The sequence below is a fragment of the Anser anser genome (assembly GCF_964211835.1).
Source record: "Anser anser genome assembly, chromosome: 3".
Taxonomy (NCBI): domain Eukaryota; kingdom Metazoa; phylum Chordata; class Aves; order Anseriformes; family Anatidae; genus Anser; species Anser anser.
This window is the reverse complement of record NC_139722.1, coordinates 43,673,001-43,690,984: the sequence shown is the minus strand read 5'-3', so window position 1 is coordinate 43,690,984 and position 17,984 is coordinate 43,673,001. Positions and strand designations below refer to the sequence as shown.

The 17,984-nt window shown below is 37.7% G+C and overlaps 1 protein-coding gene across 16 annotated transcripts in view; it reads right to left on the bottom strand.

Annotated features, from left to right (window-relative positions):
- The window catches only part of KLHL32 (kelch like family member 32), a 124,210-nt gene that overhangs the window by 28,117 nt on the left and 78,109 nt on the right, over positions 1-17,984 (bottom strand). For 13 of the 16 annotated variants that reach the window (XM_083828715.1, XM_083828726.1, XM_083828718.1 and 10 more), the window contains one exon: positions 9,183-9,398. The exons of 2 other annotated variants lie outside the window; for them this stretch is intronic. In XM_083828715.1, the coding sequence (XP_083684841.1) occupies positions 9,183-9,398 (216 nt within the window). Of the gene's footprint in view, positions 1-9,182; positions 9,399-10,316; positions 10,340-17,984 lie in introns of those variants that run through there. One more of the 16 variants, XM_083828721.1, reaches the window with a different exon arrangement.

Below are 17,984 nucleotides of genomic sequence, written 5' to 3'. Positions count from 1 at the left end.
GGACCCTTAACTATGATTTGATTTCTATTTTAAGGAGATCAAAATTTATGATAGCATTACGCCAACTTAAATAATGATGGATTCTCTCTTCTCAAACAAGGTACGGAAAGTGTGCATGGGGGGTGGAAGAACACCCCCCCCGCCCCCTTCCCACCCTACCCCAACTCAGCAGCCATCATTTCAAAATCTAGAATTGTTCACCTTTATTTTTAGAGGAAACATTCAGGCTGACATCAAATGCACTGAAACTTTACACAGGCACGCGTAGCATTAAAGTAAGTTGCTGGTACATAATTGTAACTGGAAAGGACAATCTTTCACCACACGATACATGTTGTTTTTATTGCTATTCCTCTCTTTTTATTTTTTCCCTTGAAATATATTTTTAAAGTACAGCAGCTCTCTAATGAGACAGGAATCTACAAGCTTTCATCAGTAAAAATTGTTAGAGAATGAAATAGGCACAAAATAGACAAAATTCTATAAAATATGCAGTACAGCTCTGTGAAAATTAGTCTAAATGGGTCTTGAATGTTAAAAGATTCCTATTCCTTCCTTCCTTATTGTTAGGGTATAATTTTCTATGAGTTTAATAGGCAAATCCAACAAATCACATAAAAATGTGTCATTTTCTATAATAATCTTGACAACAGCTATATAGGACTTATATGTCATTAATATCTCAGGTCACACAAAAATGAACATCAAAGTAAATACTCCTCTTAGTCCGTTTATATATATAGGTATGCTCTCAACATGCCACGTTACTACAAAATCACTGAGGTCAATTTTTCCAAGTGAAATCACCAAGTATTTTGTTTTAACAGTGATATCACCAGCATCTTCACTGCAAGAATAAATTTATTTCTGTTTTGTTCTTCTTTACTATTTTAATGAACTAAGCCCTCTGACAACTACAGCATCAGTTTACCCTTACCTAGGTCTCAGAGCCAAGTGCTGCCTGAGTTCCCTCTGCTTCCTCCTATCCACTTCACTCATGCAATCATCAAACACCAGCCACTGAAGTCCATGTTACAAATTAGTAAACTTGATTCTTCAACTCTGAAGCACTGCTGAAACTTGGACGGGACCACTAATATTAACTGTGGGAACATTTAAGCCTTTTCCTGTGAGCAGACAATTTACTTCTGTTTTTTTCAAATTCCACTAAGAACTTGATTTAGCACAACGACAATAAATACACATCTATTTTGGTATTTATTTCAGCTGATTTTCCACTTAGGAATTTGTTCCCCCATTGTTTTTTTTTTAAATACAAAAATAAAAAGCAAGTACACTAGCAGAAGCTCACTCAGATTTTTTTTGAGAACAGAATAATTTCCCTTTCAATCAAATAACAAATTCTTAACAATATCAATTTAATTTATTCTGATTTAGATTCATAGAATGGTTTGGGTTGGAAAAGACCTTAAAGCCCATCCAGTTCCAGCCTCCTGCCACGGGCTGGGACACCTCCCACCAGACCAGGTTGCCCAAAGCCCCATCCAGCCTGGCCTTGAGCACCTCCAGGGATGGGGAATCCACAGCTTCTCTGGGCAGCCTGTGCCAGTGCCTCACCACCCTCTGAGGGAAGGATTTCTTCCTCATATCTAACCTAAAACTATCCTCTTTTAGCTTAAAGCCATTTCTTCTTGTCCTATCACTACATTTCCTGATAAAGAGTTCCTCCCCAGCTTTCCTGTAGGCTCCCTTTATGTACCAGAAGGCCACTATTTAGTCTTTAATCCCCATACGATGGGCTTCAGATTACTGCTGGACTCATTATTTTTAAGCAATGAGTTTTTTCAAAATCAACTAATTGTCCCAAGAATATAATTTATTTTTAAAAATGACTTAAATACTTGAACGCATTTGCAAACAAGGCTTTAAGACCCTGACTGTATTCCCATGAAATGGGGATGTCAGAGTTTACTTCCTGCAAGATTAAAACAAACATTAATTTATTATTAAAAATCAAATTTTATCTGAAGCAAAATGAAACAACTGCAACCACTGAAAGGCGAACCTCATAAAATTTATATGGTTTTAGTCAACCTGGAGTTTAATTTTCTTTCTCTGTCTTCTTCGGTTTCAAGGTACAAATAGAGGCGATGCTTCTACCAGCTCTCAAAGGAAAACTGAATGAAATGCAGAGCTGGGGATTCTCAAAAGAGCTTCTCATTTTCTATCATTTTCAACAAGCTTAAACCCATCAGAAACAGTATTAAACAGCTTTACTAGGATTTTGAAAGGGAGGAGATTACTGACATTCATATCTGAAGGTAAGATGTTAACTAAGATTGTAGCACTGGACTGTCTCATTTGATCATTTGTATCTGTGAGTTTTAGACTTTATTTATGCTGTTCTTCACCTTAAAAATGAAAGTAATGGGTATTTCCAACCATGTCTGCCTTTCACAACGCTATGAGCTATGCAACTTTCTATCACGTAACCACGTATCTGCGTACTATACAATTTTACAGTTGTACTTCAGTTAATCTCTAACAGGCCAATGCCACAAAGAGCAGAGCAGTCAACACAAAACCCACCGTAACAGACTAATTCAAATGCAGAATGCAATATCACAGAAGCTGTCTTGCTGTGTGCACACTTTGGTGTCCTCTTTTTGGCTTTCTAAATCAAAACACGCATCCATTGCTTAGCTGAAGAAGTGACCTAAATTCAAGAGCTGTGGGCACAGCAGCCCTCCTAAATACTGGTGTGATGCTTTATGCTTTTCTGAAGTTAATCTGGGATAAATAAGGTGAGACAATGTTACTGTAGGACACTGAGGCAAAAGTAATGCCCTCCAGTAATTCCTCTATTGCTCACAGCAGTGGCAGCAAAATAATCAAGTTTTCTGATAGGAACTGACATGCAACAAAAAGAAAGCCTAGGAGAACACACAGTTGCTCCTAATATAACCTTATTTTTAATACAGAAAATTCCATTCAATGCCACCATTGTTGATAAAAAAATAAATAATCAGATTAGCCAATATTCAAGAAAAAACATGCAGAAACTTTGAAAAGTTCAGACCAAAGGAACACATGAAGTTCACAAAACTTTATGTAAAGTACCAGATTATGAGAACGCTAGATTTAAGCTAAGGAAGACAAAGGGGGGAAGGTGTTTCATAAACTAAGGGGAGAGCAAAAACAGGGGCAGCACTCATTTCCACCATAAGCCAAAATGCCAATACTGTTATGAATGATGCAAAAACTATCGTGAAAAACATGTGTGACCTGAGCACACCAGCAGAGCACAGCATAAAATTCAGCTGCCTACATCCACTGCCTCAATCCACTGCAGCAGGTACATATCCTGCCCAGTCTCCAGCTCCAGAAGGCACAGATCACCTTGAAGCTCCTATACCACAACTGCCAGCTTGCCCTACATGTCAGGGACATCCTACCAAAAATGCTGCACACACCTATGTTGACAAAAATGAATCCTACCCAAATAGTCTGGAGGGACTGCAAGGAGTATTACAATTACAGTCACTTCAGGGGAGGTACGTCTTATTTTGATGAGCCTTATGAAAATGAAACCTACATCCTATCACAGGTTCTGTTTTCATGCTATTTTTCTTTTATGTTTTATTAACAAAATCTTGCTTGCAACTAGCCATGATACACAGCATGACCATCACAGATCCAGCACAGTGGACACTGTGATTCACTAGAGGCTCTTTGGCACTTTTATGTAGACTGCTCATGAAAAGTGAACTAAAAAAGGGTTGAAAACACAGTGAAATATGCACAAGAAATATGCTAATTTTCCCATGTAGCTTTACCAATTCACCTTGGCCTTGATATGCATCAAACTCCTTTTTTCTCTCCGCTTCTCACGATGAGAGGCTGACAGCCACGTTTTAGTATGGTGGTTTTCTACTTAGGCTAAATACTCACCAGGGACAAGCATTAGACCACCAGACATGATTTTACTTATTGCCCAAGAGAGCACTTAAGCTTATTTCTTGAACAGCGAAAGGCTAATGCACTGTTTAAACACAACCTTGATTACTGAAACGCTCTCCTTCGCTTGCTATTTCGTATCATTACTTGTTTTGCAGTAAAACTTAAGTCCCCATTTAGCAAGGCACTTAGTCCACATTTTGTCACAACATACATGTGCCATTACGAAACACAAATTTTGCTCTCTTCGTATTAAAAATTGCTCTGTAGAATCAAATGATTGACAGTGCAAAAAAACTGAAGTACTGCACTGATGGAATGGCAAGTTTGTGCTGGAACATGGCAACCCACTTCTAGACACTGCTGTTCTGCGTAGGAAACTGTGGGCATCGCTGGAGATGGATGGAAGATGTCAGAGGGCCTGTCTTTGGCAGGGAGCTCTTCCATCGTAACAGCCTGCTGTAATGTGTGCACAGCAAAAGTTCTAACAGTGCTAAACCCTGTGGGATTTCTGCAGGAGAATATACCAGGCCCTCCACAAGTCACACCAAGAGATTCAAAATGGAGCTGAAGTGCCAGAAAAAGGCAGTTAAAAATTGGGCACTTTACCCTTCTGAAGAAGAGGATAAATAGGTGCGTAGTGAAAAAAATAGATTTATACATTTTTATAAAACAGGCACTTAACAACTCTTATTGACCTATGACACTGTAGTCTTCCTGTCCTTTATTTTTCTACTTATTCAAGCAATGATGCTTCTTTAATATGGAAACCAAAGACTGCTTTTGCACTTCCCGTTTATATAACAAAAGGAGTAACTAGTGCTACACTTTCACATGTGGATCATCGGCTTCATGAACACGAGTTCACAAGTTGCACACAAGTTAACAGGCCTGGAATGCCTTGGGAGCCTAGCCCTGGAAAAGACCCAGCACAGCTGGGTCATGCTTTCTAGCTGAATAAACTTTCTGCCCACTGTTCCTACGTTATTTGCTTAGCAGTTGATAATCAAGAAAACAAGTTATAGGTAAAATAAAATCCCACCCCCAAACTTACTAATCCTAACATTGGAAGCATTGGCAAACACTACAATTGATCTATTTTTAAAGTTAACTGTTTAAAAATATCTCTCTTTCAACAATTTAGTTAACCAGCAGCAGGGGAGGAAGAACCCAGTCTGTACTGATCTCATGTTAAGACTTTTTGCCTAACATGACTCAAGAGATCACCTTGCATCAAGTGCAGTGTTTAATACAGCATCATCTGACCAGTCACAGAATGGCTGAGGTTGGCAGGGACCCCTGAAGATCATCTCGTCCAACCTCCCTGCCAATATCCTGCTGGGAGACTGAATGATCCAGTAGATATATCTACCTATTAGCTTGATCCTTAAAATATGAACACTTAGGCCTCATGACACTGAAGTTTTTAATCACAAATGTGACAAGACATAACTATATTACAACTAAGTCTAACATTAGTTTATTATTACTTAAATCCTGGGCTTGCTTTCTACTTGCTTGGTTCCCGCAAGAAGCCCTCTCCTGCTAGATTTCTCTGAGAACACGTTCTGTTGTACAAGGTTGGTTACCTTGCCAATTATCAAGGGAAAGAATTCATCTGCTTCCTTAAAGTAGAGCCAATGAGCCTTTTTAGTAATGGCCAATTATGAAAAGATTCACTTTTCACTTCGTGATAAACTAGACATTTATGTCCTCATCATGACCATTTTCTGTGAAAAAAGCATGCACAGCTCATGACGAAAAGAAAACGTACCAAAGAATTTGCTTTTTCCCCCAGTTTCTTCAAGATTTTCCCATTTTCCTTCATTTTAATACTTTTTTTCCATGTCACTGTTTTAAGTTTACTGACACCTAAGTGAGCTGACAAATCACAAATGATATCTCATAATCTCACACACTAGTAAAATGCAAAAATCAATATGAAAACAAACCCTGTGTCACCTAATAATAATAGTTACTGGCTTAGCCTAGTTAAAAAAATAAAAATAATTAGATTGAAGCTAACACATTTCTTTGATTTCCCATCCTACAGAGGGTTTCTGGTGGTTTTTCTTTCTGCTTATTTAAGAAATATATAATTATATTCATTGTCTATTTTCTCCACTAAGATACCTACACGAGACCAAAGAGTTTCATAAGACTTTAAGAGGTAGAAAGAGGAATGAACTAAGAAGTTTGTCTACTTTAACCTGGTTTGGAAGTCACCTTTTTCCTTCTGAAAGAATACACAGGAATTACTACATTATGTTACACTAATCCACATCCTAATAAATTGTCATTAATGTTACTGTTTAATTTTCTCAAGCTTGGTTTGTTCAAGGTTGTATTTTACAATATTCACTGGAATTGGGCAATTCATAATTGATAGTCTAACAAAAATCCAAAATGTGACGGATATGAGGTGCAGTCCCTTCAGTTTAAATCACATTCCAGCATCACCACTCTGTGTACTTCGATGCTTTAAAATAACTACCTTAATCTTTATGTGCATTAGGATCGAATCGCCCAGTGGATATTGGGAATTTAAACTACTGAAAATAAGTGAGCTCTGCAGACAATGACATCCTGTCCAGAGGTTCATTGAGGGAAGCTTTAATTTGTGCTTAGGGCTTCATGGGAACCCTACCAGTAGAGGTGCCTTGGGGACATCGTGAACTCATACTGCCATAACATGCACGCATGTGTATGTGCAGGAGGCCACACTAGTCACAGGTAAGACAGACAAATGAAATGGTAGCATCCCCCATCAGCTTTTCTATTATCTGCCCCACTTTGTGCCAATTTCCTCTAGCTTCCCCAACACCTCTTGCTTTGCTGTTCTTCCTTAAGACATGGGATGGGGATTTGTCAAAGTCAATGAGCACTTTATTACAGTGAGAGTGCTCAGTAATGAACAATTCAGCAATTTAATGAGATTCTGTAGATCTGTCTCCAACCTGTCCATCAAGTTTCACTTCTATAAAGCACCCTGACACTAATCCTCTGGCATACCCAATCTTCACCCTGGGCTGAATATTAGATTCTTCCATGGTATATTGCATTACCACTATAACCTTAGCAAAAATGATGAACTTAACTACACTTGAGGCAATATAGCCAGTCTGATTTGATTTTCCTCTATTGGGTTGACTATGAGGGAATTACTTATTTACTAAGATAAAGCAAAAACAGCTTCTTATTGCCTTCTGAATGCCTAAATTGGTAAATATTTATGTATGTCTTTTAATTCATCCTGGGGACCTGGAATATTTATAAAATATATATTTATTCCTGGTTGTACAGACTGAATTAAAAGACACACACACATTTCGCCTGCAGCAGAAAATCAGTTTAAAAAATTCTTCATAACAGCATTAGTAACCTTTGGAGAGGCAATTATGATAACACTTAAATGGACAGTGTGGAGTTTGTTGTCACTCAGAAAGCAGCATATTACCTATAAGTATCTCTCTCCACTATGACCCTGCAACAGAAACATAGGCTTTGTCAGATTTGCCTCATGAAGTTAACTAACTGTAGTGCACACAATTAAGAATATTATTTCTGAGTTCTTTCTGTGGGACAGGACAATGACACAGGATTTAAAAATCACTTTCCAAACTTTATTCCAGTAGCCTGCATGGCACACAGGATCCTGTGTATGCTTGTTCGTTATTGAGCTGGCATTAAATAATACCTACATGGCTTTCTGTAGCAATTTTTCTAGCAAAAGTATCTCCAAGCACATAGCTAGTGAACCTGCAGCGAACCTGCAGAAAAACAACAATAAAAGCAAATTGGCCAATCAGCCATGCCCCATATATGAACTTGTACATCAAAAACTTTTCTGATAAACAGAATATGGGCTAGGACTCCAGAGTATCCTGCCTAAAAACAAAACAAAACGAAACAAAAACCTATCACAGGTAGTGTGCTGCAGGTTCTCTTGTAAAGACATCCTCTAGAGAGTAGAGCAAGAAAGAGCCTATCTTTATATTACTATCTGCAGAAAATACCTTTGTAAAATACTCCATAATCTAGCCTCAAAGTTTTGGGAAACGGTGTATCAGTTGTCAGACCGAAGAGTTAAGTTACACTTGCATACTGTCTTTGTGGTTTGAAGAGCTTAACTAGGCATTTTTATTTTTTAAGAATACTTTGTTCCTGCATGACATTATTCATCCACAGAACATGAAGTGCCCTACAAATGAATACACGTTTTACCTTTTGAGAAAATGATGGCATATACATGAAATAATTTGCTTTAAAAATCTGAAAGATAAGTAGATAAGTAACAGAGATTGAAATAAATATAAAACACTCTTCTGACTCTCTGTCTTCTCTGCTGGGCCAAGATAACCCACTTCCTAAAAGAAAGCACAGGTGTCTTTCAAGCAAATTGCATTCTACCTTGAAATACCCTGAAATACTTTCCTTCTGTAAAACATGACGGTGAAAAGGAAACCAAAAAAAGTGTTTGGGTAACAAACGTTACAGAGATTTACTTCCACTATATCACGAGCTGCAATTTTTGCAGACATATGATGGGAATGTTTCCAAGGACAGATTTTGTTTTAGTTTTTGTGTTTCTCTTTACAGACTAGACATTTTTTCGTAATAGGTGTTTTTTCCTCCCACACTATAGGTTACAACATAATGCTTGTATCTTGCTAATATTCTATGGCAAGCAACTTGGTGCTTTTCTGGATCCAACTTTTTTTTTTTTTTTGAAGGAAATGTTTGCCACCTCCAACTTCTTGCCACAAACCTACTGAAGCCTCCACTCATCTCTGAGCAGAGCAGTCTGTGTGACAATCCTCAAGTTTGATTCAGGCAAAATCCGTTGCGGTGGCCTAAACAATTTCAAGGACTAACGAAGTTTCCCTGAAGTGAACGGGACAGACTGCAGAAGCAGGTTTGTCACCAGATTTGTGGCACTAGCCTCATCGGAGATGACAACAACAGAGTCACATGCATTGGCCATCTCTTCCCACCAGCAAAGTTTTGATCTGGAAGAAAATCTCTGGCCACATTCAAACAAAACAAGTTAACCAATAAAACACAGTTCTCTTTAGAACAAACTAACTGCATTAACACAACATGACGTTTTTAAAATTCATTTAGAAATTTCCCTCGGTTGTTACTCACAGCTTTTCTGCAAGCTTTTAATTCTCCCTCAAGATTGCTCCAGGGATCCAAAGCAACAGAGCATTGTTATGGTTTAGAGAGTATCACACATTCTGCTTGTTAACCAGTCTCCTTACCTGCCAGATTTGTTCTTCACTGAGTGAAGTGAGTCTATCACTTTTAAAAACCTCTCGAAGAAGACAGTATGGGAGTGCCAGGACTTCTTCAGGATGATTCTTCAATAGCTCAGAGAGATGTTTTACTAAGAAGTCAACCACTGCATTCTCCAACAAAGTGAGGTTGAAGAGGTCCGCAAGCTTATACAGGTCCAAGTAATTAAAACTATTTAATTCCTAAATGGGTGAAGCAAACAAAATATGTCTCAGAAAAAAAAAAAAAAACAACAATAATGCCAAAAAAAAGGGGAACAAAAAGCCCACAGGTCTCAGATAATGAAGAAGGTTGTTCTTTTGGAAGCTGAGAAGAAGGAAGGTAATACAACTTGAAATTAATTAACACAGCTTCATTCAGAATCTATGTGCAAATGTTAACAGTGCATATGCAAATATATATGATACTACTCATTTACTTTGGAACTGCTACAGTTACATATGCATACAGCATCTATAAGAAATATGCCTTAGTACATAAAATAATAAACCAGCAGGATTTACACTGTATGACGAGAGCTCACAGGAGTTAACAAGTGGATTAAAAAATGTATTTGTTAACTACAATAGTTTGTTACAAAACAATTGTTTCTCGTTATTTACTGTTCTGATCGAACTAGAGCACCTGTGCAGTATGATTTTTAGTTCCACGAAACCTCACAAAATACAAGACTGTGAGCTACATTTTATTGTGCGTGCATTTATCTTCAACGAACAAATAGACCTTTCTTTTTCCAACCACTGACAGCAACCTATAGGGGATGTTGGTCTCAAATTCTTTCTCTCCCTCCTTCTAGCAGCTGAAAACCTGCAGAGACAAAAGCTGCAGTGACTCAGGGAAAGAAGTTTTTTCATTCTGATAACAGGTAATGTATATTTACAGGTTAATGTTTTTGTCTTGACAGCCCTTGGAAATCAGTGTCTGGACAGCTAACTACTGCTACTCTAGACCACAGGCTCCTCATAATTCATCCACAGTAGAGAAAAGCACCCAGGACGTTTGGGAAGGCAGCCCGTGTATCTGTTCTCTCTGTTCTCGCTGTATGCTCACACGTCTCTTCCTCTCCCCTCCGCAATCCCGGTTTTCATCTTCCAATTTACCGCATTGCTCCCTCTCAGCAGCCTTCTCCTTGACCAGCTCCAGGTGTGAAAGTGACAAGAACTGTTGTCAGTTTCGCTCCGTGGTTCGTTAACACAGGGACTAGAGCAGGGAAGAGAAACAGACTGAATTAAGTCAATTTCACTTTCGCTGCTCTGCTGGATGGGATGGCAGAACCAAATGAAACTGACAAGAAATCTTGTAAATGTCAAATGAGCTGCACGGCTGGCAGATAGAGCAGAGCAACAGGGAAGATGGGAAAGTGCGAAGAGGGTTTTTTTGGAAGGTTTTATGGGCTACATCTCGAACGTGTGAATTGGGTGGCTGTCCCAATGACTGTGGAGCTGTTTATGCATATGCAATGGAGAGTGGAGAAAGAATTTTTTTCACCTGCTTAGAGAAGTCAGTACCGGAGGAAACTGAATCAAATTCCATCGCAGGCTCCTATTTGCTGCATTATCTCCCAACCTGAACGGTCCACCTTCACTAGCACTGTCGTAGATTAAAGACAAATCCTATTCATTACCTACTTAAACTGCAGCATAGGAGCTTCATTTTGTTTTCTTGGAAGAACAAAGAAAAGTTTTTTATGTTGTCAGAATAACCACTAACAGCCATCATCCCCAATGCCACAGAAATTCGGAACAGTTCTATGGTGTCACCTCCTCTTCACATTAACATAGAGGAGGTAAGGATAAATCCTCTCTAGTTGCAGACAGACAGAAAGAAAAGAATGAATTTTACACGAGAAGTATCCGGTCTGTGCACTTGCCCCGTGACTCAGTATCTGCAGATCACAAACAGTACCTCACAACACCACGTCGAGGATAGCCACACAATGGTGGCACCAACGTAAGGCAGTAGGCAGTAAAATCAAAGTGAATCATAGAATCATTACGGTTGGAAAAGACCACCAAGATCATCTGCTCCAACTATCCCCCTACAACCAATGTCACCCACTAAACCATGTCCCTAAGTGCCAGATCCAACCTTTCCTTGAGCACCCCCAGGGACGGTGACGCCACCACCTCCCTGGGCAACCCGTTCCAATGCCTGAGTGCTCTTTCTGAGAAGAAATGTCTCCTCATTTCCAACCTGAACCTCCCCTGTCACAATTTGAGGCCATTCCTTCTTGTCCTAAAACCTCACAGCATTTAACAAGCAAAACCATGGTGTTATCATCGCTGGTTTGGAAGACTATTTTTTCAAAAAACTTCTTGATTGAATGAATGTGAAACATCCCACAAGAAATTTACTATAACTCAGTGTATGTTTATTGAACTCTTTGGTAGTAAACAGCTAGATTTGGGAAGGATAAAATAAACAAATAAATGATCAAGCATTGGGATCTGAGGAGCAATGTTCCAACTAAAATACAAGCCCAACCAAACTCCACTAAGGGTCAATGGAGGTGGCTTATGGTGGTCTTCAGAAGAGGACTGGAGATAATATAGAAAAATCTTTCCTCATTAGAGAGTAATGTGACACACAAATGCAAATTTTCCCTGAAAAATCTTCACATTTTCAAATCTGAAAGATACCAATACACCTGCATTTTTTCATTTGGGTACTTCTGATGATCCCTCAGGCTCCCCTACCCCTTAAATCAACACCAATTGAAGTTTTTGATGAAAGCTGTCATACATTTGGAGAGGCTGAAGATACCTATGGATAAATAAATAAACTCTCATCAGCTGTTTGTTTACAATATTATTTATTTATTTCTATTTTTAAGTGTTCATTTACTCCAGATGTTTATTTATTTATTATATGTCTGCTTATTTATTTATTATGGGGTTTATTTGTTTACTTATTTTTATTGGTAGGCTTCAGCAGTCTTTTGATGCTTTGTCTAACATAATGTGTTAATGACTTGCTGGACACATGGTTTACTGCTTGATGAATACTGCAAGTATATTTTGTTAAAAATGATCTTGGCCTGTAATCAGAAACACTTATTTCTGGTTTTGCAAGGTCAGAATTGATCTACGGGCTTGTATTTCACAGCAAAAGAAGTAAGTGGTGCATTAGCTTTTACAAATGAAAATTATCAGACTGTCATACCAATATTCCAATCAAAATGACACAGTACTATACATTACTGCCTCTGTGATGATACAAGAGGGCCAAAATGTCATGCGGAGATTGCAAGATGTATACCACGTATCAGATAACCTAGCTCTCAATAGCTGGAAAGACTTTCAAAAACATCAGAATAAATGCAGTATGTAAGTTGCAAAAAAATACAGCTTATCTTCTAGCTTAAAAAAAAAAAAAATGTATCAAAAGTATCAAAGCAATTACTATCAATTCAGCCTGATTGGCTTCCTATGAATAGATTTGTAAAAGTTAAACTGTTAATTGAATTTAAAAATTGTTAGATAAGTGAAAAATGAAATAGGATACTAAATAGGAAATTTATTTCTCGTCATGAGTTCTAGCAGTCTCTGGTTTCCATACATTTTATTATATTGTGTTAAAGGAGCAGCTACAAAATTTTAAAGTTGTGCACATCTTTCTTCTGGAACTGTATCACTGCATAAGTTCTTTAAAAAACTACAAGACAGTCCTATGTAAATTACTGTAACTTTTAATCTCGTTTATAAAAACTTTAAAATATATGCCATCTATATTTTTTTAAATGAAGGATGAAATAGGAACACAAGCAGAACTGTCACAGAGAATCAGGGAAAGATAGTGATCCTTCTCTCTTCTATGATGCATGTTACACTGAAATATGCAAACTGAACAAATGTGTCTAAGATCATATATACAGATCTTCAACTAACAGATTCTAAAATCTCACAGTGTAGTTAAATCAATTTAATAAATTGGCCAAATTATTTATCAGTGTCTACTTCTAAAATGAGAAACTGTCTTTGATCCTGTGCATTCCACTTACTATACTTTCCTCCTCTTCCCCACTCCCAGAAATAAGAGTCTCCATTGTTCTACATTACTGGCCTTCTGTTTCAGTAGCATCAGCCTCTAGATGCTGACCCAATTCAACAATGAGCTGCCATTTAAAACCCGTGTAAAAAAAATCAGTTTTCCAAACAAACATAACCTGAAAGACGATATTAGATATTCAAAATAAATGATGTGACATTGTCTGTGTTTTGATACAGAGGTGTATTTTAATATAGAGATGTGATAAATTGTCAAACAGGGAAAATTATATAAATATTGTATTTAAATTACTTCCAAATCCATCTTCATTCGTTCATACTTTAAAGAATAATTGCATTGCAAAAGGCACAGAAAAGGATGTAAGTAACGGATTGATAAATTAGAGTTAATCATAACCAAGTACACAGTAGAGTACAATATACCTCTGTTCCTGTGCTCCACGTTATAAATAGCAGAAAAAGCACAAGGAGAACTAAGGGGAAAGAATGCATTTCTTTATGACCTTATTTGAAAGATAAACTCCTTGGGGAAATACAATTTATTCAGATTATCAAGACCCTGCTGTGCAAATCTACAGTCTGGGAGCACACTACAGAGATCAAAAAATATTTACTTTATTCTGTTGGGTATAAAAGCTTTTAATGAATGCATAATTAAGACAGAAAAAGTATATACAGCTTTAGAAATTCCACTGCCAAGCCAAGCCATTAATATCCGAAGTATCATACCCAGTTGTAACTCCACCTGCTTCCTATTTAGATTACAACACTGTTGTAAATCAAGGTACTAAATGCCTAGCCCTGCTGCTAAAGCTGAGAGAGTTGCATTGTGACACTATTTTGTCTTCTCCTAAGAGGGGTTCAGCCTCTTTAAAACAAAAAACGAGCTGTAAGGTCTCTGGGACAGGGATGTGTTTGCTCTCAAGCAGCACCTAGCACAGCAGGGTCTTGACCCCAAGTTCTCCTGGTTCTCACTTTGTTAAATACTACAAACCAGCTGCACTGTTCACAACAGAACCTTGATGTAAGTCATAGCAAAGGCAGGCTCTAAATAGATCAACAATTCTAACAAAGTGAAAAACTGTAATGTGTAAAAATGTAATGTGTAAAAATACACTTACATGGCAACAAAAGGGATCAACTCAGTTTGTATAAAATGGTGTTTACATTTATTACAAGATCAGTGCAGAGGGTAGGTATATTTATAGGCACTGTAAAGGATAACTTTTTAATTGACTTTTTTTCTTTTTGGTACATCACTACTTTCTCAGCACTTTATTTAATTCTTACTTTTGTTTTCTTTTCATGCTTAAAAGCATGAAAAGTTGTTTTGCATCCTTGCTGTTATTTCAAAGTAGGTCTCAGACTAAGTACAAGAGCAGCAATAACAAAACAACTCAAGCCTATTATTTTCCCTCCTCCCTGTGAGGACATATCTCCCTTCTCACTCAGTATTTCCCTATATCTGCTTAGCTTTCAGTTTCTATCCTGCTGACTGGCGTTAGTGAGCACCCTTTTCGAAGGCATGCAGGAGGCCTGTGACCTTCACTAGTGCAATAGAAAGCTGTGACATTCCCAGATTGCCCGGGTGATGAGATGTGTTTAGTCTTTGAAAATCAAAGTGAAACATGTAATATGCAGACACTCAAAAGTAAAACCAAAAAGTCAACATTTTCTAGAATCTCAAAGAGATTCACTTAAGTGATTAAACAGTACAGGTATTTCCAAATGGCAATCCATCTGAATAAGTGATCCTAATTATGTTCTTATATATTACATACACGCTTGTGTGTATAATGGAAAGAAATATAATGAAACATTAAGACTACAGCTAAAGTTTCATGGTACCATTGGAACAACCACTAGTAAAGTTCTGCAGTGTTTTCAATAGCTGCTTTCCATTGCTAAGCAGATGTTGGTGTAGGAACTTACGTACCTGGCACAAATACTCCCCAGATGAAAAACTTCACTGCTTAGAAAGGTATTCCTGGTAAAACAATCATAACCACCAGTACTATTTAACAAATAAAAATACAGAGATGAAATGGAAAGTAAAGGTTATCTAACCCTTTGCGTGCCTCTTTTATACTATTTCAGACAGTGTAAGCCCACAGGAAGAATTTCTGCAGATTTATCAACATTTTAGTTTTTCCGAATTATGGGAACCTGGTCTCTTCAAACATTATGAGGAATGACATAATCCTGCAGTCTTTACTCTGGCAAAAGTCACAGAATTTTGGTACATCATCTTCAAAAATATTTCATTACTTTACATTTTTGCTAACTCTTCAGAGAGACTACAGTGAACAATAAAAGCCGTAAACTTTGGCTAATCCATCAACCACCATCAACCTTGTATGCTAATGCTCACTTATCTCTTTTTTGTTGCTAACGATGTCAAATCCAGAAAGAGCAAGTTTTGTCCTCCAGAAATCCAAAATTCACAGGAGTAGCAGTTAAAAAAATATTTACCATCTTACTAAAGGAAAAAAAAAAAAAAGAACTGTGCAACACCATTGCTTTCAGCTCTTTTGTAGAGCTTAGTAACAGTTTCAGGCCATGACAACACAGGAGTGGGAGCCAATTCCCCCTACTATACCAGACAAGCTCATCAATCACAAATTAAGAAAGATCCAGCTTAAAACAGACTTTGTTCTTGCTCCCAAGTACAACTACCAGAAGACTCAGCTGATTTTGAGACTTTCTTCTCATTTCCAGCTTAATTTCCTCCGACAGTTTACATGCATTTGTTCCTGTGCCAATATTATCTTTTAGTCTAACAGCTCTCTTTCTCTTCCCCCAGGTATTTATTCCCTTGACGTATTTACAGAAAGCAATCATATTCCTCCTCAGCCCTCATTTTGCTAGGCTAAAAAAGCTAAGCTCTTTTAATCCCCTCACGTAAAGCAGGCCTTCCCGATCATCCTAGCTGTCCCTTTCTACACCTCTCCCAGTCGGACTTCATTTACTCTTCTGCATGGGCAAAATCGTCACAGTATTCCTCACGATGTTTCAGCAGTACCTTGTGCACTGCCATTAATACTTCCTTAGCTTTATAAATTACCTTGCATGAAATATCCTAAGCTCAAGCTGCCTTTTTCTTGATGGTGTCACATTAGTAGCTCGAAGTCATCCCGTGATTTAATACATGAAAATTCTCTGTAAACTTGCTCCTCAAGTGAGACACAATAACAGCCCTTCTGTCTGTCAGGCAGGACAGAAATGATGTGACATGTTACAAATGCGAATTGAATATGAGCCACTGAAATGCAGCAGATTCCACTAATGATGCTCAGAAATGATTTTCCAATTGCTTCCAATTTCATTTCATTCTATATGTGAGTAACAAATCTCATAATTGTCCTGGTACATACCAGTTACTTACTGGGGAAAAAATAATTTCAGTTATTGTCGTAAGACTTTTTCCAAAAATAGGCAAGAAAATCCCCTTAACATTCTGAAACACAAAATAAGTTTAAAATCAATATTAAGTATGAAAACTTTCACATAAAGTGGAAATGCAAGTAAAAATGTTTCTAACACACAGTATGTTAAAAAGTGATTTTTATCATTCATCCCTGTTCCTATTACCAATGAGAAAAAAAATCAGCATTACTGTTAGACCTGTTAACAAAGGTATTCAGGTACCTGAGAGTTTCCTTTTCCAATGCCTTTTTTTCCCCCATAACTTACTATTTTGCCAAAATTTAATACTTTAAAACTGAACTTTTCCAGCCTCCAGATGAATCTCTTTATGAAAACATCTCAAAAAGTTTATTACACATTATTAAGAATGAGACTGACAGGAAAAGACCATTTTTTTTCCACATTAAAAACATTCAGAATGGAAATAGCTCGCAGGAGTTGCTGTCACTGTAGAAAACCTCCACAGACCCCCTCCATCAGCATCTTGAAAAATAAACAGTTGGATTTGCTCACTAATGGCTTGTTTGAACTTTGCAGCTAAAATCTCACCCTGTTCTATCTGAGCTGTCCATAACCTCTCCCAGAACTAACCGAGACCCTGTCTGCATCATTATCTATTGTGGGCCAAACGCAGACTAGAAAACCTGAAGCTGAAAGTCTGTTTCTACTGTGCTGCCTATGAACTGCTTTGGAGCCCTGGCAGGACAAAGACACTGCCACATTCAAATGCAGATGCATGAACAAAACCCAGACCGGAGGAAAGAGCAGGAGAGCACATGCAGACAAGGAGCCCAGAGATAACAACTGGGAAGCAGTATGGAATTCAGCAGCAGATTTACTAGAATTACAATTCCAAAAAGACATGGCTTCTCAAGGAGGCTGGATGTTAATTCCTCAAGTAGGCCTGCATAAATGCAAACAAATAATGATGAAGATGGATTACCAGGGTAGTCACTAACTAAAAAAGAAAGTCAACATTCATAATGTTGCACTAGGAGACATATAAGCAGAATATTCTATTACCAATATTTATCAACTCTTACCAATATACTAATGTTTACACTCTAGGTATAAATAAGAACAAGGGAGGTGTTCATGTGTAAGGACTATATGAATCAAACAATTCTGTTTCATAACCTTTTTATGACATTTTATTTCTGGAACATTTCAATGATGTGTATGTTTGCTGTGTAATAAACCCAGCGAGGGACCGCTCTAGTTAAAAATCTCTCTGCTTCAGAATCCCAGACAACAGCCTTCCACTGAACGCTTAAGGATTACAAAGCTAATAAACGCATCTAACGATGGAGAACGGGGAAGTGAGGTAGGCATCTA